At 34.1% G+C, this 24,750-nt stretch overlaps 1 protein-coding gene across 6 annotated transcripts in view; it reads left to right on the top strand.

Annotated features, from left to right (window-relative positions):
• The first annotated feature begins 839 nt into the window (after nucleotides 1-839).
• Ars2 (arsenic resistance protein 2) overlaps nucleotides 840-24,750 on the top strand; it is a 34,101-nt gene continuing 10,190 nt past the window's right edge. For 3 of the 6 annotated variants that reach the window (XM_089234798.1, XM_089234797.1, XM_089234796.1), the window contains exons 1-12: nucleotides 840-1,017; nucleotides 4,280-4,409; nucleotides 4,564-4,677; nucleotides 8,202-8,348; nucleotides 10,562-10,735; nucleotides 14,668-14,837; nucleotides 16,939-17,035; nucleotides 17,175-17,211; nucleotides 18,079-18,202; nucleotides 22,269-22,565; nucleotides 22,732-22,880; nucleotides 24,562-24,702. In XM_089234798.1, the coding sequence (XP_089090924.1) occupies nucleotides 4,291-4,409; nucleotides 4,564-4,677; nucleotides 8,202-8,348; nucleotides 10,562-10,735; nucleotides 14,668-14,837; nucleotides 16,939-17,035; nucleotides 17,175-17,211; nucleotides 18,079-18,202; nucleotides 22,269-22,565; nucleotides 22,732-22,880; nucleotides 24,562-24,702 (1,569 nt within the window). In that variant the 5' untranslated portion in view covers nucleotides 840-1,017; nucleotides 4,280-4,290. The remainder of the gene's footprint in view (nucleotides 1,018-4,279; nucleotides 4,410-4,563; nucleotides 4,678-8,201; nucleotides 8,349-10,561; nucleotides 10,736-14,667; nucleotides 14,838-16,938; nucleotides 17,036-17,174; nucleotides 17,212-18,078; nucleotides 18,203-22,268; nucleotides 22,566-22,731; nucleotides 22,881-24,561; nucleotides 24,703-24,750) is intronic. The other 3 variants (XM_089234801.1, XM_089234799.1, XM_089234800.1) reach the window with 2 other exon arrangements.

Genomic DNA, 24,750 nt, shown 5'->3' on the forward strand with positions numbered 1-24,750 from the left:
AGTATCTCTCTTTTTCAAGACCTCAGGACACATCCAAAACAAAGGACCTCCACACAAGCAGACGACAGGTAAGATCGTGAAAAGTGAATTTTTCCACACTCCACTTTATAGTAATGTGCTGCTATCTAATCTCAAATTTAAAAGTGACTCATGTGGTGATGAAGAAGTTTAAAGTAAAAAAACTGTATTCTTTATTCCACTCAGTTCCTTGTAAACAAAGCTCACAAACTGAACTGAAGATTTAAACTAAAAGTTCGGTTATTTTATTTGAGAATAAGGAATCGTCCAAAACAAAGAACCTCTTTTAATGAGCAGACGACAGATAAGAAGTTGATTTTGTTCGGTTCCCTACAAGCTAAGCTCACAAACAGAACTGGGAGTTTAAACTTCCAGTTCAGTAATTTCTTCAGGACTCAAGGAGACGTCCAAAACAAGGAACCTGGAGAGAAGCAGACGACAGAAATTCTGATGCTTGATTTATATACAGTTGGTGCTGCCATCTAATTTCGAAATTTCAGGCAACTCATGCGATGATGAAAAAGAGAGAGAGAGAGAGAGAGAGAGAGAGTTTGTGTTATTTTTAAGTGCCTTATGTGGATGATCGATGTCGAAAAAAACTTGTACATTAAAAAAAAACCATTTGATATATTTTTGTGGTGCCCATTTTGTACTGATGCCCTAGAGATACAGCTTTTGCAGCACTGTTACAGTGTTCAATTTCAAACCAGACGACGAATGAGATGATTCAAAAAAGACGCTTACCCAAATCGGTAGACTCTAGCCGGAAATATGTAAGCTACACCAAGACCAAAGCTGTAGAGTAACTTACAAGCGGCTTTGACCGAGTCCAGTCAAGTCAAGCGTCAGACTTTTTTTATTTCAACGGCAGTGAATATTTTCATTGTAAATATATCATTTCTGGAATTGAAAACGCTCGGAGAGGCGAAAGCTTCCTCTCTCGGTATTCGCGAATCATCACCGATCATTTAGGACAATCGGATCATCAACATTAGCTCGGTGAGAAACTATCATTGTTTTGAAAGTCATTTTCTTTGTGAATCGTGGGTAGGCTTAACTTGTTTCCATGGGTGTGATTCCATAGACCCTAATGTTATAAACTTTATTTCTCGCTTTTTTTTTTTAAGCCTTTGTATATTGTTTACAATGTGATAAATGATAAAATAGAGATTCATTAGTTGCTTGTTTATCATTGGTATTCTTGAAGTAGCCTTGATGGATAGGTGACCTTTGTGTGTCAAAGGATCCTAGCGCTAGACTTGAATTGTCAGCAGCCACAGATTTGCTTTGAATTCAAGTATAGCCCCTATGTACAGTTTGTTATGATAGAAATAAATCCAATTTACTTGGGAAAGTTATAAAATTTTTCTTATATACATAGTATTTATTGATTTTTTAAGGTATGGCGAGAGTTGAACAGTTGAAATATATATGCTTGTGCTGGGCCGTCTTAATAGCATCGTAGGGCCCTGGGCCAATTGATTTTCCTGAGTCCCTACCTACTTCACCAAACGCCAATTCTGGCCATATCGCTATATTGAAATTTGCAGCCATTAATGAGATGGGGTGGAAATCGAAGACAATGTTTATCCGTGGTTGCCTCGATTAGGGAAAATATCTATATCCTCCCTCGAATTCGAACCCGGGACCGTGACAGCAACCTTCATGGTCTTAGATGAGCATCTTACTGCCACTCCACGCGGGCACTTGAGACCCAAACTGGAAAATTCCCGAAAAATTCAACTGCCTCACATTTTTCTGAGGCCCCTGTTCTCTTTAGAGCCCATGCATTACGACAGCACTGTGTATGAGATTATAATCTTTCTCTGTAGTGCTCCTCTCCCCCATGAAGTGCTGTTTTGGATATTCTTCGGTTTCTCATTTGCAACCTCCTCACATGTTTTTTGTAGCAATAAGCACAGGTGGCACTAATTCTGCTGGGTTTTCAAACAGGTTTTTCTTTTTTTCCTTCTCATGACTATTATTTCCTGGAAGTTTGCCATAATTATTATAGGCTGTGGTATTTGGATTTAGTCTGTTAGTATATGCACGTTTTCAGAGCTTGCTTTCTTGTTCATTATACATTGTATTGTACCTGTTTTCAACAGGATCGATACATGGATTCTCTCAAATTTCACATATTTATATTTCAAGTAATTTTTTTTCCATACTGGCCACTATACCCCACAATCATGTTTTTATTCAACCTATATATAGAAATGTCCGAAAACATGACAAGAAGTGCCCAAGAGTTCTGTCAGGTGTCTCTTGCCAAAGAGAAAAATCGCCAAAAGGGGATAATGCTGTGGCTATTAAATAAAAAAAATGAAGGGCGAAAACAACAGAAACCTAACAAACGAAAACAACATTCTTAAACTGTGTACGACATGGAGATTAAAAGGATTGGAAATAATAAAAACGAAGACTCTTGCAAATAACACAATGGTCGGAGCAAAAAAAGCTCTCTGGATTCAATAAAAAAACAGTTGCAAGATTGAAATTATAATGGCTAATATGTAAAAAATTTTAAATGGAAATGCGAAATATGCAACCTGAGAAAAAACAAGGTATTCCAACAATAAAAACTGAATGTAACAACTGGGAATATGGTGTACATGGTGCGATGTATAAACAAACAAAAAAATAAGCTCCAAAATATTAATGGGCTCTCTGTTAAAAAACACGATGCAAAACAAAGGCTTATTATTGGCGACCTCTTCATAGTTATGTCGCTTTCAAAAGACAACCAACAGTAAAAAATAGAATGGCAACCTAGAAACATAAAGCGGACAGAAGAATATGCACACGGAAGATAGCCTAATGGACGGCCATTGATGACCAGGAAGAAAAAGCACAAACAGGGCAGATAGGAAGTCGCCGAAGAAAAAAGGGATTGTTATATGCTACAGCTGTTGTGCAAAAAAATTGATAAAATAGAAATATGAAATGCACAACCTCAGAAAATGAGACATTTAAACCTGGTTTTCCCGAGGAGTAGAACTTTTGCGCCGTGTGTAGAGTGAAAACGCTGATTGGTTGAAAACCTGAAATTCAGGTTTTTTTACCAATCAGCATTTTCACGCTGCACGTGCTGTAAAAATCTACTAAGAAAACCTGGCTTTAGGTGTGGCTAGAGTTTGTTTTGTTTTATTCTCAAGCCTTGGTGGGTGACTGAAGTTGGTTTTCTGCAGTTTTCCAACTTCAAGGCGCAATTGCGAGTTAGTCTCACCTTTGAAAAGAAATCTCTGCAGAGAGCAGGCGGACCATTAATATAACCATTATATGCAGGCAGACCGTTATGCCATATTTGCGTAATATAAAAACTCAGGCACTTGTAATTTTCATTTAAAAATAGACAGATGGCAGTGCCGCCATTATTAGAAACAACAATAATTCTGACAACATAAGTACATCAGGACCACACATAGACTCAGAACACAATCATTTGGGCAGGGCTCTTGACATCGTAAAAAGATCTGGGCACCAGATTGATTTTTTTTATTTGCCAAAAATTTTTTCCCCCACAAAAAATATTTCTTTAGACTTTTCCAGGAAATGGTGCTCGCATTTGGTATTGATAGACATGCTGATACAGACTTGATAATTTTCAGAAGGTTAAACTCCTGTAGCTTTCTTACAAAAATCTGGAAATTCACTTAAAAATCTAGCAAACTGGGTGTCCGACTATTCTAAAGAAATGTCTAGTTTTTCCTGGAAAAACTGACATCACTCATGTGAAATCAAATAACATCAAGCAAGTGTAACAAAAAGTCAGTGTTCTTCAAAAGTTGATTTTTTTTTTCTCCATCTTCCGATGATTTTAGGGTCATTCGCGCAGAATGTTTGTTCACATCGTTTCTGATTGAACACAATATATATATTTTAAAATCATGCACCTTTGAAGTTTTGGCCTCCAATTTCACTTGTTTTTTGCATAGGGATTTCATTCCTAAGGGTTTAACTTCCATGTGTGTAAAATCCTTATTTTATTTGACTTCAATTTTTAAGTAGGGATTTTATCCCTTATGCTTTAACTTTTATGTGTGGAAAATCCCTATTTTATTTGGAAAAATCCCTTTTGTATTTTATTAGGGAGTGGTTTTAGTATAAAATACTGGGTCCGCTCGAAAATCTCCCTAATTTTAATTTTCAAAAGTTGAATGCTTTTCATCATCCTTGGAGTTCAGTTCAATTTCAATAAAACTGTATTGTGATGATGCTTTAGTTATGTTTCAAAGTTTGATTTCTCCTTATTCAATAGTATACTTGGAAATGGCAGACAGTGACGAAGAGTATGACAGGCGACGTGCTCGTGACAAATTCAGACGAGAAAGAAGCGATTATCAAGAGAGGAGGGATGATCGAGGAAGACGTGACGATTGGTCTGAAAGGTAATTTTTTAATGTTATTTTTCAGCATCTTCTGTGAACTTTATTGTTTTTGTTAAATTTCTTCGATGTGTGAATTTTGTGACATAATTTTTCTATTCATTACTTGAAGAGAAGCTATTTCTTGACTCAGTGTTTTGAATTAAATTTCAATCAGGGATAGAGGGAACAGAAGAGATTACAGAGACTATGATATAAGAAACCGACGAGATCGATACAGTCCAGTTCGTCATGAAATCAGTCCTCCAATTAAACGCATGAGGCGAGACTGGTGAGTCTGTAATTCCTTTTTATATTTATTCTGATTGCCACGTGTTAAATAACTTTTCATTCATTTCATATTGAGGTTATCAAACTGAAATAAACTTATCTAGCGACATGTGCAAACTTTTTTTTAAGTATGCTGGGTGTCCAAATTTGTCAAAAACTTCACCTATTTCTCTGTTTAAGAATTATTTATATAGAGTCTTAATTCCCCCCATTCTAAAACATATATCTTGTTTAAGAAGTATTCCTGCTTAATAAAGTGAAGATCTGATATAATGAGTATGGCTTATAATGAGTGATTGCTTAATAGTTAATGTTAAAGATACGAAAAGTATATTTGGTCATCGCGAGTTGAAAATTAGGATGCATTTGCTGTTACCTCAAAAAAATTCTCAAAAATGCCAATTTTTCATTCTTGCTCCTCAAGAATCAAACATGACTTATCATGGCAAATGCTCCAGAAAAATTAGTCTGAGGTAATTCTAACAAAGAATGGGCACAGAAAAGTCAAATTGTTTGGCTCTTCCACTTCAGGTGTGTCTCATTTAATGTGATTAATTGGTTATGCAAAATAATCACGTTAAATGAAATCTCATAAAGTGTGGATTTTTTTTTTCAAAGAGCCTGGTATAATAGGCTAACTCTTTTTAATGAAACAGACAAAATTTGGCTGACAAGCAGCATTTTTCATCTCTTTATAAAAACTTCAGTAGCAAAGCCAAATTATTCTACATATTTCTCACGAATATAAAAATTATAGTTTCACTGGAACCTTTTCTTTTTTATTAAATTTCTCATGGTATTGTCAATGTGTTAACATTGTTCATCAGTGAGATATGCTAAGATAGAGAAATCTGAGAATTTCTCTTGTATTTGTTTCAGCTACCTCATCAAATCCAATGCATTTTGTTGTCAAAGGATTTAACTATGTTATATGAGTTCAATTTACAAGTCCATTTTCACGATTAATGCTAAACTCCTAATAAATTTTGCAGGTTGGAATTCTTAAAATCAACTTTTAAAAATTGTGTTATAGCAAAATCACAAAGTGAGGGATACCTGTATACTTTTGAGATATGTGATTTTGACTTTTGTCTCTCCAAGCAACTAAGACCACTGGACCAGAATTTACAGTTTAAAGTTGTTTCCAATGGCTGAAAATATCGTACTAAGAAAACTTTCCGATTGGCAGAAAAATGTTGATGGTTGACTGTGGATCGTGGTTTTCCATTTTCATGGTGAAAATACAAGCCAATCTCACATTTAAATAGTCCCCGCACAGATAGCAATTAGGCGTACAACATTAAAAAAACCCATGCATGACACAACAAGCAAGACTTGACCTGTTGAGTTTTCTGAATTCTGAAGACAGGTGACACTACTTCAACACATGAAGCATTCATAAGAAACAAACTTCAAGTTAGGTTCACAACACATTCCAACATGTACTCATTCATTAAAAATTCCATAGAAGAATATGGATGAGGTGCATGTGTGGTGGTAGTGATATAATAATTGAGAATTTTAAATGCTTTGTTGGCAGAAAAAATACTGCGTTGATAACACAAGAATAATAATCGCTTTAATAATATGAGATTCTATGTAAAAATTTATTAATAAACTGCTGAGTGACAGAAAATGGCTAAGCAGTTCTGTTCATTCATTTAATATTAGAACAAAGTAATCTAAAAGACGTTTCAATGCAGATACAATAGGAATTTTATTATCTCACTGAAAAAAAAAGGGAGATTCACTAAGTTATAATGAGAAGTTTGTTATAATGGTAATTTTCCTCATGATTGTGGACTGTCATTATAACTGACTTTTACTGTATATTGGTTTTGATGACTATCGGGCAGATTCCACTTACTATTTTTTTAACATCCCTTTTGCTTACTACAAGGTATTAAGTAAGATAACTCTGGTAAGATGAGGATAAGTATGATACAATGCATGCAAGTTAACAGGTAGTGTGACTTGGGCTTTTTAATTGCTTCTTGCACATTCTTTCCTTCTGATCAACCTCTGAAGTTTTTCCTTCAGCAGCTCTTCACTCCCATTTAATCTGTTTTGTGACAGTGCCAGATTGTCTGGGAAAATGTAATGTCATAGTTGTATAATTTTTTTTAATTCAATAAAGTTAGAGCTGGAATAATATCTTTGAAACAAGATAAGTCTGGTGGCAACGTCCTGGTATTCATGTACTGTTTTGATTTAAATAGGAATGGTGAGGTATGCCTATATATAGAATGTTTGGGAGGAAAGACATATTTCAATTATTTTTGGAGCTCAAGAGAGCTGGTGTCTGGAGTTTTCCTGACCACAAGTTTTTCTTAGATTAATTTGTAGGTGTTTTCCAAGTAGCACTTACCAAAAGACCCTTTGTTGAACACAGAGAAAACCCAAAAGACATCCTGGGCCATTTCATAGCAGAAATTAGAAAAAAAATGTAACTACTAACTATGTTGTAGAAACAGCCTGTGGATTCCTTAGCAAACTCTGTGGACCACCTTCTGAAAACTGCTGATTTATAAGAAAAATGTGTACAAAATATGCATTTCAATTGCGCGAGAATTTATATTTTTATTCCCCTAGAGAGTTTAATTTTAATTTAAGTCTGTATTTGATCAAAAGTGCTTTTTATCAGTAAAAACAGTACATCCTGCATACAGATTATGTTCAATTTCAGCTAAGCATATATCTTTTCAAGCTATATACCAGATATAACATTTTTTCAGCTTCCTTTATTTTTTTATTTCATTATATAGGGATCCGATCATTATCTCATTAATTTATAGAATTAGAAGAACAGTTGAGCCCAGTCAGGGGTTTACAAATCAAAAAATAATTTATTCACCAGCCGAAATTTCAAAGATGCAAAGCATCTTTTTTTCCCAAAAAAAAGTTTAAAAAGTTGGTTTTTTTTGGTTTGTCCAGGATTTTCCAACCCCTTTCCATGTTAGTAGACACTGATATAATTTAAAAAAAAAATTGATTGTTTTCAGATCCCAATCTAGTAATGAAACATAAAATTTTAGGTGTTCATTTTCTAGTCACCATGGTGACCTGACACCTGGGATTTGTCGCCCTGGCCTAAGTATTAGTAATATAAAGTCTAAAATTTGCTTGTGCTCATTCTTGCTCATTATGTCCAAGAAAGGATAAGAATAAGAAAATCATGTTTTTAGGAAACACTTTGGCAAAAAGGTTTTTTTTGTTTTTTTAATTGTATTTTTTTCTATTTAATTTATGAGAAAAGTTTTCAAACTTCCTGTTTTAGCAGTCATGAAAGCATGAAATGTCTAATGCTATTTATTGAACAGCAAAGATAGTTATGGAGATCCTCATATTAGCTATGAACTTGTATTAACAATGCTCTTATGAAGCATGTTTGATTGTATTTACCATGAATGGTTTTGTTTCTGGACCATATTTAAATTTCCAGATGTGATGTATCCCATTTAGATTAATGTGATTGCAGAAACTATTTGAGGATTTTTTTTAAATATATATTTTTAAACGAATTAGGGAAGACAGAGGAGGATATGGTGGTGGCTATGATCCAGGTTTTCCTGGTGGTGGTGGTGGCGGCTTGATGGGTGGACCACCTTCTAGCTGGGCAATTCATCAGCCTCAACCCCAACAGCAGCAGCAACAACAACAACAACAACCAAGGTATTAAAGCATGGCATTGTACAAAAAAAAATTCATATTCGCATGAGAGACTCTGTAGCCCAGGTCTGTAAGGCCCTCATTGTTGTTTGTTCAGTTCCTACATACTTCTATTCAGAAAAGCACATCACTTTTGCATGAAATATAGGGGGGAGGGGGTCATACACCAGTCTTTTAACAAGAGGCTTGGAAGAATTGTAAAAAATTAGAACATTGCCCCCATACCAAAATCAGCCTCAAACTGTTGGTCCAGATCTGAATTGGCGCTTATATGCAGAAAATCATTAAGTATGTTTTTCTATGTCAGAAACCAATGAATTGTAGAAATAATTTGCCAAAGGCATGTTTTAATTAAAGGCTTTAAGAAATCTTTGTTTTGATAACTGGGATGAATATATTTTTGTTATCATAGATCAGGGCTTGACAAATTAGAAAAAAAATTAGCCGTCAGCCAAATTACTTTGGAGCCAATAAATTGTTTTCCCCTCTAAAAACTGACCAAATAATTTTTTCAAGCTCTTCTGGGCTTCAGTGACCTTTTCCCATGTTGGTGGCAATGCTAACTTAAGTCCTGAAAATTTTGCATGGTCCCCAGACTCCAAGTTAGTTATTACGCATAGAAAATTTCAGGCATCAATTCCGTTGCACCCAGGATTTGTCAAACCCTGTCATAGAGTTAATGCCATACATTGAAAGAAAAAAATGAAAAGTTTAACCAATTTATGCCGGAGGTTAGAATTTTGGAATTTTGTTTGTGATTTCAACTTTCTAAAACTCCATATTAGTAGTAAATCCATTTGTAGCATTCACCAACTTTATGCACAATATTATTCTATCTATCCTCAGAAAGCAAATCCACTTGACAATTCTGAATAAATATGATGGTTTTAAATGGGAAAATATAATTAAATTTTATTTGACATCTCTTCCAAAACTGGAATGTCAGACACATAAATGGATTAAGACATTTGATAAATGCTAGTCCTTGAACTGCTCCCACCACTCATAGAGAATGAGCTTAGTAGGCTGCTGAATTGCTTATCAATGTGTTACGATTTGGGGAAAATTGTCTCTTGCATGCATGGAGACATATCTCTATTTTGAACAGTTTGTGAGTTAACTTAATCTGTCACTGATACCTATGTACTTGGTCAGTTGCATATACAATCAGTCATATGTATTTCACGCTTCTTACACATATCTTCAGTGAAGTCACTGGCGCACTATATACCTGTAATTTCACAAAAGGATGCTTAAAAATTTAATTCATAAATCCCATTTTACTCTGTAAGGATCCTGGTATTTTAACGACCTGTGTGAATAACTTAACTGATCTTGCAGGGTGTCAATGAAATGATGGCTTATGATGTTCCCAAAAGATATATCATGAGCTCAAAACCAGTTCAGTCTTTTTCAGGTTCTGTCCACACCAAAGCATTCACTTCAGGAAGAGAGATAGCATAAAGGTAGCCTATGTGAAAATTATAGGTATATGTTTAGCTGTCAGTGCCAGCCTGTCAGTGTAAAAAGTTGAAGATGCTGTTTGAAAGTGATCGCATCTGTAGACCAGTTTAGTTAACCTTTGTGTATGTAATATGGTGGTGGTGCTGTCACTTAAATTTGATCAAGCACTTTCTTCAAAAGCAAATCTATAACATCCCATCTCACCATACCAGTCTTTGCACTTTATGTTTGATAATAATTTCAAATTAATATTGTATTGTAATACTCATGCAAAAAATCATGATTACCCTATTTTGACGTGTATAAGAAACTCTTTGGTTTTTTTGATTTTTTTTTTTTTTTTTGCTTAAAATTTGAAAAAAAATTCATCAAAGATATCTTTTACTTTAAGCTATATATTACAAATATATATTTTTTATTCATCATGGAAACCATTAAATTCCTCGTCTCTCTCGTCTGATAAACCATAATCAACACATCAACTAATTCATTATCGGAATCACTCTCATAAGTTGCAAGGAATTGAGTAATTTAATATCTATAATACAAATGCTATTCATGTGTGTTGTATGCATAAGAAACCCCTTCGTTTTTTGGACCCAATTTTCGGCAAAATGGGAGTTCCTTATACACATTACAATGCAGTAAATCTGCATTACCAACACTGATATTCTGCTTCAAATTTTTTTATTAGATGGTTTTTTTTTCCTGAGTTATTCATAAAATACATTCTAATAAGTTTATATATTTAGGGAGATGGAATCAGGACTAACTCAACCTCCAATGATGACATTCAAGCAGTTTCTAGCTTCGCAGGACGACGCCATTGATGATCAAGAAGCTGTAAAAAAGTACAATGAGTACAAGCTAGAGTTCAAACGTCAACAAATCAATGAGTTCTTCCTGACCCATAAAGATGAGGAGTGGTGAGTGAGATTACCAAACTAATGTGTTCCTTTGCTGTAAACTGTTATGTATGGCTTTTTTTTGCTCTGTTACGGTATTCACAGCCAAACTTTGTTATAAGTGAAAAATTCACATACCATGTATGATAACCTATTGGTTACAACAGATTTCCCTACCTATACTGATTGACTTGTGGGGATTATCTTGCTTGTGGGTCCAAAAGAATTACCGTTTCGCTGCATATAAGCTGGCATGCCAGGTAAAGAAATGGCGAACCAGCGGGCTAGATAATTTTGAGGGGAGGAGAACATGGTAAAAAGGGGAGGGGTGAGATTTTTTATGAAAATGTCTTTTTTTTAAACATGTTTTGGCTATATTTTTTAAGATTATAAATGTAAATTATACTCAGTGTGTGACTAATGAGATTCTCACTTACTCCTGGAAAAAAAAAACTACTAAAAATGGCTGCAAAGTAACTTTTACAAAGATTTGCCAAGATATTTTGAATTGAACTGAAATAAGCTATGAGAATATCGGAGAGATAAAAAGGAAATAATTCACTGAAATATCCCTATTGAATCTTGTGAAATATTTATGTATTCCGCTAGTTTGCACTATTGTGGATAAACATCTAACTAATAGGCACATATCACGATGCTGTAGATTTACTATTGTGTGTGATGTTAGAGTATGAATTATCCAAAATATGAATAGGCCTACATAATTATTGGTTTATATAGCAGTAAACTATATAAAATTGAAAGGTATAGTGAGAAGAAAAACAGAGTAGAAAATCTTTGATCTTGAAGTAGAAATAAAAAAAAATACTGGTCCTCTGAAATATAGGGAAAATTTTTTTTTAAGAGTCTCACCTGCTCGTCATTAATATGAATGGGATGTATATTTTTCCTTTTCATCATTAGTTTTCAATACAACCTCAAGAACATTCTTTTCTTGACTATTACAAATCGAACCAGGTTTTCACTCTACTTGACTTATTTTTGAAAATAAAGTTTTCAATCTAAAACTGGGAGAAATATTATGGTAGGTACTATTTTTTCAATCGCCCTGCAAATTGAAATAATTACAGCTTAAAAGTTTAATTAAAGGAGCGTTAATCCTTTGCATTTTTAATATAGTTTTCAGGTGGTCTATGTACGAGATATGATCCAAATGTTAATAGGTATTTTCAGGAATGTACCCATGTGACAGCATGGCCGATCCAAATGTTAATAGGTATTTTCAGGAATGTACCCATGCGACAGCAGGGCTGGAACTGGGGGTGGGCAACTGCCCCAGACAGCAAAATTTAGAGAGGCGGCAGTTTTAGATGGGAACAAGAAATACTGTTATATAATTATCTAATTTTAAATTTATAAAGCAAAATCATGGTTGCTCTGGGCAGCAAAAATCCTAGTTATGGCTCTGTGGCAAAGGCACAATGGGCTGTTTAATGACATTTCACTGTTCCCTGCCTAACATCAGTGGTCACGTGAAATTTTTTTAATGAAAAAGATACATAATGCTGGATTTTATTTAGGCAGCATGCATGGGGAAATAGTGGTTTCCAGATCACTCCAAAGCTCAATCCAGCTTTAAGTTATGTTTACTTTCATATTATTTTAGCCTTTCAGATAATAGAAACAGTTAGCTGGTTTTTGTGTAGGGTGAATAGATTTCTTTTCTTTAGTATATAGCATAGAGTATTGTAGAGAGTGGCAAATCACAGGAGCCAGATTACCATGGCGATAAGGAAATTTTATATTGGTGCCTGAAATTTCCCATATACGATTGTTAAATTGGAATCTGAGGATACCATATTTTTGTTTATTTCATGACAAATAATTAGCTTCTAATTTTGTTAAGGGATCATTAAGTCATGGAATTTCTTTTCATAATGTGAAGATTAGACACTCAAAATGAATTTATTAAAATCCTTATTCGGATTGCTGCATACAATATAACACCAGTTTGGATTGTCCTTTGTAATTTTGCTAAATATACAAATCCTTTTTTTTCTTTTCCCATTGCTTATAAACAGTGAACTTAGTATAAGTAATTGCTTAGGCCAGCAGTTGCTTATTGATAATTTTGAATGCTTAAAAAAAGTTTTTTTTTCTCTCTTGCATGCATGGAGAGATATATCTCGTGTTAATACAGTTTAAGGATTAAGCAACAATTCATGTTCTGTAGTGTCTGCAACTTAAAATTCATTCAGAATTTTATTTTATGCAATGTTTTTCTTAGATTTTTTTCCCTCATTATGGAATCAGCAGTGTTAGCCCAGTCATTTTTTAATTTATTGAATACGCAACACAGTAGCCAACCCCAAAACAAACACTTCTCTACTTCCCATAGGGATAGTTTTTCCATGAGTCGTACTACTGAATTATTTTACATAAATTTCCTGCCAACATCAGTGATACATAAATATATTATAAAAGAAAGGCTGCAATTGAGCTACATCAAATATACATGGTGTTCGTAAACTGTTTAGAAAAAAATGTAGGGACATTTCATTAGATAAATCACTCATCTATTTTAGTTAGCCACTCTGCCAGGATTTTATGTAAAACTCACCTGAAATTTCATATTTTTGTAAAGTGAAATACTGTAATTTACTCAAACCAACTGTTTAAACTATTAAACTGCAACAAAAACTTTTTTGACCAAGCTTTAATTTAAGATCTTTATGGGCAGTCTGCTATAAAAGTACATTTCTTGAGATGTCCATTACAAAACTTTTGGATCATATTTTGTACAAATGCATCAGTTATAAAGAGAGGCGAAAGATGTCCAATTTTCACAACCAAAATGAAAGGTAACGTAGCTATTTGGAAAATATTTGCGTCTTCTAGTTGTTAGATAACTTTGATCCTTTGTTTTTCTCCATACAGCATGAATAGAGGTGGCCACTTGTGCTATGGACTTCCATTCTACAAAAGGAATATACTTATACAACATATAATACTAAAATTTTTGCTGCCTTTTTTGTGTGTGTTTTAATGGAGTGATATAAAATTCAGTGAGCTGCTCAATTGAAAACCGATCTGCAGAAATTCAGATTAGGATTGCTGCGTACAATGCAGCATCTATCGCGTTGTTCTGACATAGTTTTGAGATTTAGGAAAACCCCATTATAGGGGTCGGTTTATGCTCACATTGTGTTACTTCCGTCTCAATGAAGTCAAAATGGACATATGTAAGTCTATTGCATTCAAATTATTGGTTGATTTTTGTAGTGATTTGTGATTTCATTATGTAAAAGAGTTTTTCTGAATATCTGTTAAATTTATTTTTGCTGGTTTTTGTTTTTGTTTTCAGTTTATAAAAAAATATGCGATTTTGTAAATTTATGTTGACCTTAAAATATTTAAAAGGGAAGGATTTCTCTCTCCCCTCCCCCCCTTCCTTGTGTGAACCGCACTCACCATTACGTGATGTTTAAATTAGTATGGATTTTGATGCCAACAATATCTTTGTTCCAGTTAAATTTGTTATGAGAATTTGATCCTACAGTAATTGCATAGATTATAGAAATTCTGACAATTTTTATTCAATTTGCTTAGTTTTCACAAGAATCATGAGTGGGATAATTTATATATTTGAAGCAAAAAAGAAAACCTTGCTCTGTGATTTTGGGAGCAGTCTGTGATGTGTTCATTGAACCAACACACGTTCTGCTGGCAAATATCATTGCAAACTGTTTTAATCAGAGCTCATTCTTGCCTATGTTTTCACTAAATCTTACAGAAATAAATGATTAGGTTTGAAATGCTTGCTTCTGGTACATATTTAACTGGCATTAGAAAAGTCAGGCTGGAAATTATATCAACTGAAAGTTCTCAATATTCATAAAATTTGAAGTAGTTGTAAGAATAAATTTCATGTAGGCTTGGTATGTTAAACTTTGGTTTGTTTTTTTATTTTTCTTTCCTTTGTGATACAAAAGGTTTAGATTGAAGTACCATCCTGAAGAAAGTTCCAAGAGGCAGGCTGAACTTGCTGCTGCTCTCAAAACTCGACTCGATGTTTTCATGGACTTCTTTGAAAAGAAGATGGTGGATGAAGTGAAAGTTGATGTGGAAAATTCTGAGAAAATTATCAGATTCTTAGACTCTGGTTGGTTTTGTTTTCTCCTTTTATTTTTCTTGTTACAATTATATTTATTTCAGTGAAGCACTCACTAACTGCTCTGTGAGAATTATTTTCCGAAGTCTCACTTTCGATAACCTGTTATACTTATTTTTATATTTAAGGAGAGAAAATAGGGTATTGTTTAGCATTTTTCCAATCAGTGTATATTTATTTTTATCTAGTCTATCCGCTCTTATCTGAGTATCTTGTGCTATTGGATTATCTCATTAAACATCTTCAAAGAAAAAAAATGAGGGGTTTTTAAAGAAAAAATGGTATGCAAGGCAAACATTGCTAGCTAACAGATCTTTAAACTATAGGGAAATTTTTTACTACTTTCATTGAAATTAAATCTTTATTTAATTCATTAAAATTTTAAACTGATCAAATCCTTTGAAGGGAGATTGTTTTTGATAAGTTTTTATTTATTTAATTTTGTTCTGCCTGTAGCAGATTTACGAACCTTATACTTCAGTGGCACCTTTGGAAAATTTACTTATCTCACAACACCACTGCTCAATCTTAAAGCCCTTTGATGGCTCCCTAAATCAGTGGTTCTCAAACTTTTGTCGCTCGCAACTCCCTTTTCCAGTTCATGTTTCATCTGCCGTACCCCAGAATGGTTAAGTAGATATTTTCACTCATAAAAAAACCACTTCAAAGCATAAGTAAGCATGCATCAATATTTCAAACTTGTCATGATGCCCCTGACAAAGGTTGTCAATGCCCATTTTGAGAAACATTGCCTTTAATAATTATGACACTAGTTACGGATAATGGCCTATAATTTTAAACATTCAATAAAATTTTATTTTCCAAAATATCATGTGGGAATCCCTAAAGCAGAATGCTTTGCATTGTTCTGCAACGAGCCCTAGGCTGACTGGAAATTTTCTGCAGTAAATATTCTCATAATAGTGTGTGCAATTTTCTTAAAAATTTTAGATTGTTTCATAGTAGCATTGATTGTCCTACGATGTATGTCGCAAATTTCTGCATATTCTATTTTGTGAGTGGACACATCCTTGAGTTATCATTGACCCATAGAATTACTTTTATTTGAACACATGTAATTGAGCCCTCTGGATATAAAAATGCTAAAATCACCCAGCTTTACATTTTCTTCAATTCAGAATATTCTTTGAGTTCCGAATTTACAGTAAAATCTTTTGTCGAGCTCAACTTGGATGGAGGTCAGTCAGTTCAGAATATCTGGGTAAGCAAGAGAGATTGAAACTGGTGTAAAATTAACTACGTATGTTATATATATTGAATCGGTTGGGTGCTGTATTCCAGGTCGATAAGATACTCGCAGAAAGTACCTTAGGACGTTTAGAGTTTGATACCCAGTTCGCGCGTCCTTGTCAGAAACCTTCCTTACACAGGAGTACAACAGAAACAGTGACCTGACCACAGAAAAATATTGCTACTGCAGGGAGTCCTGCATCAAGGGGTTAGTGCACCAACTTCTCAATGAGTAAGAAAAGTAAAAATAAGGCTGCCGCTCAGAAACAACAATAAATTGTAGGTCCCAGTCTAATTCGCCCTTGCAGATCGTGGTGTGACAAAAATTATCAAAATTTAATCTGTCAGGTGCTTTGAAGAGAAATATTAAATTACACAAATGCTACCCAATAATTAGGCAAATAAATTACAATAAAAGGGGGCAAGGTTTAGTTTTAAAACCAGGGAGTTGCTTGAGCATTGTTTTGCTGTGCAAATATGTGATAGTAATGCGGTGCCACATAAAGCCTGGTGTGTTATTCTATCTAAACATGTAAATAAAATATATCTTATTTTAGTTCTGAAATTGTCGTAATTATCAACGATGGGTAGCATCCCTCAGCCAACGAAGAGCCTTCTCAGTAACATAACAAGGTCACTTATAACGGATAAAGAAACAATATTTTAGGCCCAATTAGAAAAACATTAACAGTTTAAGGAATGTCAAATAAGAGGGGTTCTGTTGTATATCTCTATTGTATATAATTTTTAATTTCGACAGTAAATGCATAATTGCTGTGTACTAGAAGTATGAAGTTAAGGTTCTCAGTTAATGAAATTGGTTTTGTATTTATTTAATCAGTTGTAATCAAGCTGGAAGGTGGTACAGATTTTGATTTAAAAATTCTGGATCAGATTGCAGAGGAAATGAAAAAAGATGTTATCCCGCTTCCCATCATGTGAGTGCTTGGAATATACATTAGAAATGTTGTAAACTGAGAAGAGAATATCTGTGTGTATATGTAACATGATAAATAGTTACTCTTTTTTCAGGGCTTTTTAATTTATTTTTATTTTTGTATTTTCTATTTTGTGTAGTGTGAAGAAGGAACCTGGTGAGAACAAGGTGGAAAAGGTGAGTACATTCAAATTCTGAGTGTCATTCAGTATTTTCCCATTTGTGACTATTGATCAGAAAATTGTGAAACTTTAGTAACATCTCTTTGAAGAAATGGGGAAAATGTCTGAAGACCAAAAATTTCTATAATGTTGGATGTGAAATCACTGTTCATAAAAGAGTTTTACCTGTAGTACTTTTGCCGCGTGGCAGTCAAGTGGTTAGGAAGCTTGTCTCTGACTGTGCAGGTCTGAGTTCGAATCCTGGTTCAGGCATGGATGCTTACTAACACTAACAAATTCCCTGGAAAGATCATACGGATCTCTTGGGAATACGTAGGGATTACGTTATTTATTTCAAAACATGTTTTGTTAACTCAATTTCAGAATCTTTAGTGAAGCAATAAGAATGTGAGATGCTTGGATACCCTGTGATGACATTTGACCAGTTTGGTCACGTGTTTGCAAATTTCCATTTGCTGGATCAGGGGTGGCTTAAACTTATGGCACACTATACTACTTACAATATTTCGCAAAGGTTTGCCAGCAAAAAAATTTCAAATTTTTCAGGGAAGTAGCTGTCTGTGAAATGCAGGACATATGGCAACCTTAAATGAGACCAGTAACACACAAGATTCTTAGGCAGCTGTGTATTGGCACAAGTTAGAAAATGATTCTTCCCCCCCCCCCCCCATTGTGTCAGATAAAACATTTAATTATTCATTGGTTTCTGTAACTAAAACAGCTTATAAAGCTTTTATACTTGCTAAGATTAAGCATGATTGTTATTTTTCTTCTTTATCTCAAAAGAATTTTTCTTTTCCGAGTGCCGTATTATGTTTGTAGGTAGCTATATGAGTTTTAAAAATTTTTCTATATTTTGTAGCAAGATAACGAGTCCACAAAAGAGAAAAAGAAAAAAAGGAGGAAGACTTCTCATGATTCTGATTTTGTTGATAACGATGAGAGCTCTGTTTCTGAGTCTGAATTAGAAGATGACGATCCAGTTGGTAAGTTCATGTTTTACTTATCCTTGAGGGATTATTCAACATTTAAAAATTGGGTTTTTTTTTCATGAGAACCAATTAAAAAAAACACAACAATAACACGCATAGAGAAGAGTCTAACTGGAGGTTAAAATTTTGTACCCCTGGTTAATCCACTCCCAGACAATCAAGGTTCTACTGTATATTTACTTCTGTACTACCATATATTTTTAGCTAACATTGTTGAATTTTTTGCATTCTTTATACATTGCTAAAAAGGTAGTTCCATTACAAAGTTCTACTGTATTTGTGTTTATTATTACAAAAAGTTTCCAAAATTGTTAGAGTTTAAATCAATGTAAATTTGCAAAAAATTATTTTCATCAGAACATCACTGTCAGCATCGTCATACTTTGAGAATTCTGCCTTCAGAGCCGAGTCCACATCACGTGTTATGCATTCTCTCTTTTTTTGAGTGAATGTCAGAATCTCTCTATTGCAATAATAAGAAAAAAAATAAGTCTATTTGTAGTTGAGGAATAATATGTATCTGACATTCGAGTGTGAATCCTGTATAAATACACATAATAAGAGCCTATTTAAATTGACCACCCAGGGGCCCTGTATACTTATCACCATGGACAGGTGATAACTTTTTTTTTTTTGGAAATTGATGTTGCCTTAGTATTCAAAAGATGCCTTTCAAGGTTTTAAGAACTTATACCAAAATCTAGGAATGTATTTTAATATCTTGAGGTTCCTCGCAGACCCTAAAGGTCGAGCAAAAAGACTTTTCTAAGTACACATTATAAAAATCTTTCTAAACATAAATGAAGTTGATGATTTTCAAAAAGCATTCCCTGAAAAAAGAAAAACACTTAATTTAAAAGTTATTCAGTGCATGAGGCAAAACTGAATATATATATATATTAACCCAGAGACATACTCACAAGTCAAGAGTTCCATACATAAGTAATAACTGACAAGTAAATATGCAGCATTGCTGTTGTCACAGCAGTTAAAAGGAGAATTTTTCAAGCACTCCGAATATAGTGATTGATAGAGGGAGATGAAAATAAACCTTTATTGGGAGTGGGGACTTTAACCATGTTCCAAATTAAAAAAACAAAAAAAAAACATAGTTTGACGATAAAGGTGTCAGGAGAATGCCTCTATTGCTTCCTCTGTAATCACACTGTTATTACATTTCACTTTTTTGCAAAACAGTCCACTTTTTTTTTTCAAACAATGGAAGAGTACTCCTTGATTTTATTCTGGCTTGAATGAAGCCTTCATGACTCTCGGTTGTTGATACAGCAAGAGATGCTTCAGTTACAAGTTGTATGCACCGTTCAACTGCTTGTGTGTGACACGGAAAATTCGGTATAGGTGGAAAAGCAGGTTCAGATAATTTTTGTGGGTCCATTTCCTGATTTTTTATAATAGGTGGTTCAGTCACTTGCACTTGATCCCATGCAATTAGTTCCGAATAGTGCTTAGTAGAAAAGTTTATTTTCAGGACATGGAATGTACGGATTTCTGCTTCTGATAATCCTTCATTTCTAATTTTCAGAATTCCCTTGATTCCCAGTTCTTTGTAAATGAGATTCTCATCTGAGAGTAAGAGTAATAAGAGAGCAATAAATTCTCTGGGTGGCCATAGAAAGTGTTCTTTTGAATAACTGGGTCAATGATGCATAATATTTTGCAGGTAAAAACCTGGATAACTCCACTAAATTGAACAAATGTCTTGCTCCATCAGCACATGATGACTTTATCTTAATGTTGAACCACATTGGTTATGTACGCAGTCAAAATACTAAGATTTTCATTGGGCTTTTCTGTTGCAGAGTATAACCTTAAAATAGCATTAGCTACCTAGCATGTGAAAGTTTACCTGGGTCACAGTGTGATAATGAAGCAGGTAAATTACCCATTTCTATTGTCCATACCATTTCCATAAGATATCTCTAATCTGCACTTAAATCACTGTTGTCACTATCCATTATCGGAAGGTTATTAGAGATGATTGGTTTGAATTTCACAATATGTAATCTTTCACAATTTTTTAGACTTTTTCCGATATCACCTTGAAGCCTGTATTGACTGATGGAACATCCATCTGGATGCTTCACAAGATGCCTTAGAGGTAACTCATTGAAGTGAAAAGGACAAATAAGCCATTGCAAGGGATGGCCTATTTCTTTCTCTATTAATCTGATAACACAATTTTTACAACCAGTATTGGTAACAGTTCCGTCGCATCTGATCGCCATCAATTCTTTCATATCAAAATCTTGCTTCAAAAAGTCTAGGATTGATGCCTTTATATCCCTTGCTCTACTGCTTCTGGGAGTTGTGTGACCGAGATAAATTGACCCGGATTCCTGCAATATAGTTATATGTTCTTCAGATGTTATACGTTCTTCTTTCTATGGAAAGAAATCACCTTCTTTGACATTAGCTAAGGTTTTGTCTTTTCAACCATCAAAATATATTCCTCACACATTTATTATAGGAATTTTATCTTGCAAAAGAACTCTGTGTGATGCTCTTTCACGCCTTATTTTCATTCAGTCTATTGTCATATTTGGCTTCTTTCGTCAATAACCCAACATCTTCCAGCACAGCATTCGCAATAATTGCTGTTGATCAATCAGACACACCAGTTCTATCACAAGCAAGAGCAACATTTGATAATTTAGTTCTCATCTGTGAGGATGATGGTAGATCAAAAGCAAATGAAGTACTTGCTTCGGCACCGATTGATGGACCAGCTTCTGTAGAGGAAATGCTAAATTCAACGGTAAACTGTGTTTGGCTCATATAGATCACTTTCCTCAGAATCGTTGGATATAGATGAGTTTTCAGTGGTTGATGTACTAGTTTCTGCCGTTTCTTCTTAGATAACTTCAAACTGGATATCATTTTCCTTTTCCTTTATTGTTTTTAAATTTCTTTGTTCTTAGGACATCTACTCAACCAATGGCCATCTTGCGTCTACTTCTTTGATCTTGCAAGAAATCTTGCTCTAAATTTGGGACCTTTCTGAACTTGTCATACTTAGTCTCCAAAATCACATATGCATGCTGCAATGTTGAACAATTTCTGTGTTTCGCACTGAAAAGATTTCAAGTTCAACTTGAAAGTTTGATAATCTTTCCTTGCTTTCATATTTTTCTGAAGATTCTTGTATTTACAGTAAAAGTCTTTGAAAATTATGCATATCCGTTGGTGAGAAACCGTAGGAATTGAAGCAGTTTTCCAAATATTTTCTATCTTTTGACATGATAATTTCAAGAATGTCTGCAATAGCTGGATTTTTTCTTGATTGTTGTGCCTTCAGATTGCATTGAGTCAGCAAATAACAAAGCATAGCATCGCCATATGTGGGCAACAGCCGAGAATCCAACTCTTCAGGATTTCCTAAAATGTCATAACGATAAAAGCTTTTGGTCGTCATTTTGACTGCTATACACCCTCTCAGTTGAGGGATAAGATTGCAAATGAATACTGAAAACAAGGGAAAAACATAGAGATCACTGAACGAATCACGTGTTCAGGGGAACATAAAAACGTCCTCTGTGGTGTCATGTTACAGAATTCCACACCTGCTTAAAACTTTAGGGGCGATGAGGAATCTCAAGAAGTTTGAATTTTGTGGCAAAAATTAGGAATGGTATTTCTTCACATGAAACTATTTCTTCAAGTCCCTTTGCAATCTTGAACAATAAAGGCATATTTTAAACTCCATTACAATGGCAATTTCGAAAAAAAAAATTGTTCCACCCTAATGTACATGTAATACACATTTTACAGTGAAGATTGTATTTGTTAAGATATTAAGAACACTTGCTGGCTAGTTACTTCACCAGGTTTTACTTCATTTGTGTGACATTGATCATTTGTGAATGCACTCTGAAGGAATTAGATCAAATTTTTGGCCCAGTTCTAAGTCACATTCTTGCTGACTTTCATGATTATCTTCCTTTCATTTTATAAGGAACCTTTAATTAAATAAAGAAAAATAGAGTATTTCCATTGTTTTTGGTCTTTGTAAAGAAAATTCTAATCTGTGGTAACTTTGCAGATGAGAATGGAGAGAAGCCATCATCAGAAAGTGGTGAGATCAAGAAAGAGAGGAGGGATTCTGATTCAGTGTCTGAAAAAGATGATACTGTATCTGAGAAAATGGCACCTGACTTGGAAAAAGAAGACAGCAGCAACAAATCCGATGAAGAAAAAGTTATCAATAAAGAAAAAGAATCTGCACAGCCACAAGTGAAGCAGGAACCAGAGGATGAAGATACAAAAGAAGAAAAAATGGATGGCAGTGATAAGGAAGATGGTGAAGAAGTTGATGAGGTGGAGAAAGTTAATTCAGAAGGTTTGTATATTTACGGGAAAAAAAACTTTTTAAGTGTTTACTTGTGTTTAAGTGTTTTAAGTGTTATATTTTCAATTTGAACTATCAAGTGCAATAAACTTTTAAAAAAAAGGTGTGGATACTGGAGTTTAAATATATACCGATGCTCATGTTAATAATATTACAGGAACAGAAGAAACTAAAGATGAAGAGTCACAATCTGTTGTAGAAACAAAAGAGGAAGAAGAAGAGCCTAAGCCACGTGCATTGCACAAGACATGCTCAATATTTCTACGATATTTGGCACCAACCATTACAAAACAAGAAGTTGAGTCGGTGAGTGATTTCAAGTTCAAGAAAGTAATGAAATTCATTTTTAAAGGGTTAATGCTTAATTTTTATAGCAAATGTCTGAACTTTTAAAAGTCACTGAGAGTCAAACCTTATTAACAGGAACAAAATAGACCAAGGAATTATTTTTCATATGGATACATTGAACCAAATTTCATGCTGTCAAGTAAAGTTTGAAGTTTTTTCTTTGACACCAAATAAATGTCTGATGTTAACAAGGTTCGACCTTAATTTTTTATTTTTTTGATATTTTTCACAACACAATTTATTCCTGAAATTTACTCTTTTAAAACTTGTATTCCAAAACAATGTTTCCCCATATCAAATAATAAGAAACCAATTAACTTTCTCAGTGCTATCAAAGTGAAGTTCTCCAGAAAACTGTTAACCAAGTTCACTTACGGTCTTACAGCCGTAGTGCTACCAAAGTATTGATACTTACACAAAAATGAATCTGCATGGCTTAGTACAATGTCATATGCAGAACTAGCTGTTACTTGTGGGGCTTCGCTCATGTGGATTTGTGATATGAAAATTTCCCCTTATTACCCTTTTAGGGGTTGAATTTGGAAAATTTTCTTGTTAGTGAGCCTCTCCATTGTAAAATAAAACTGTTGACCAAATTCTATATAGCTTCAGTGCTTTCAATTCGGCGATGATGAACGAGTCAGTCAGTCGGCATGTTAATAATACAAGGTGTCCTGTAAGTCCTAATTCCACCTTTATCTCATCAACCATTTGTTGTAGAGTATGGGTTATAATTTGGAAAATGCTCAAAATGTGTTCAGAAATACCTCTATGTTTTGAGAGTGAAAGTATAGTGTCATAAAATAAAAACTCTAAAGGTTGATACGGTCTCGTTGTCCTCTAACTTCCAATTAGAAAGTTGTTGCCCTGTCTTTCCTGAGACCAACAAAACAATTCCACATTTCTAAGTGCAGTGTCTGCTGAGGTATTTTAATTCAAAAATTGGGAGAGTTGGGAACAGAAAGTATAAATGGTAGAAAGAAGTGTTGTCTGTTACTTTATGCTGTTCTTTCCCCCAATTTTGGAATTTAAATCTCTCAGTGAATATTGCGCTTAGAAGCATGAGTGGTGGTTTTTTTTTTAAGAAGACATGGAGACTGTAAATTTTGAATTTTTTTTTTGTTTTTTTGTCACTGTTGAAAGAAATTGGTACAGAGTTACAGAGTGATTCTTGAACATATTTTGAGCATTTTTTGAATTAGGATCATATCTGTACAGTTGAAGAAATAAAGGCCAGATTAGGACTTACAATACACCCTGTATATAGATGAACATAAACACAAGATGAATAAAGTAATCGTTTCATCTTTGAAATACAGTCTAACCGTGCTGTTGGCTTTTGACTAATTCAAAGTATTGGAACAAGTTCTTTTTGTAGTTTTTGCATGTTAAACCACTACTTTTTTATGTGCTTTCATGCTTGTGAGTCAAATATTTTTTGCTCATAACTTTAATTGCAAATGGAGGTGCTATTGAGCAAGACTGTTTTGCTCTTAAACAAGTTTAAATTCTTTTATTACAATTTATTTGGTAAGTTAAGCAGAAAATGATTGATAAACCTAACTTCTACCTATATTTGATCATCTAAAAGTTTGATTATTTGTGTTTTCACTGTGTATATTTGTCAAACTTTTTTTAGATGTGCAAGAGGTTCCCAGGATTTCTACGAGTGGCTATAGCAGAACCCCAAATTGAAAGGCGTTTCGTCAGACGAGCTTGGGTTACTTTTGAGCGATCAGTGAACATTAAAGAAGTTTGCTGGAATCTAAATGGCATCAGAGTATGTTTGATTCATTACTTCACTGTAATAGTAGCATAGCTGCCAAGT

This window comes from Pholcus phalangioides, unplaced genomic scaffold (genome assembly GCF_987345545.1).
Source record: "Pholcus phalangioides strain wild (caught in Gottingen) unplaced genomic scaffold, Ppha-v1.0 ptg000008l_1, whole genome shotgun sequence".
Taxonomy (NCBI): domain Eukaryota; kingdom Metazoa; phylum Arthropoda; class Arachnida; order Araneae; family Pholcidae; genus Pholcus; species Pholcus phalangioides.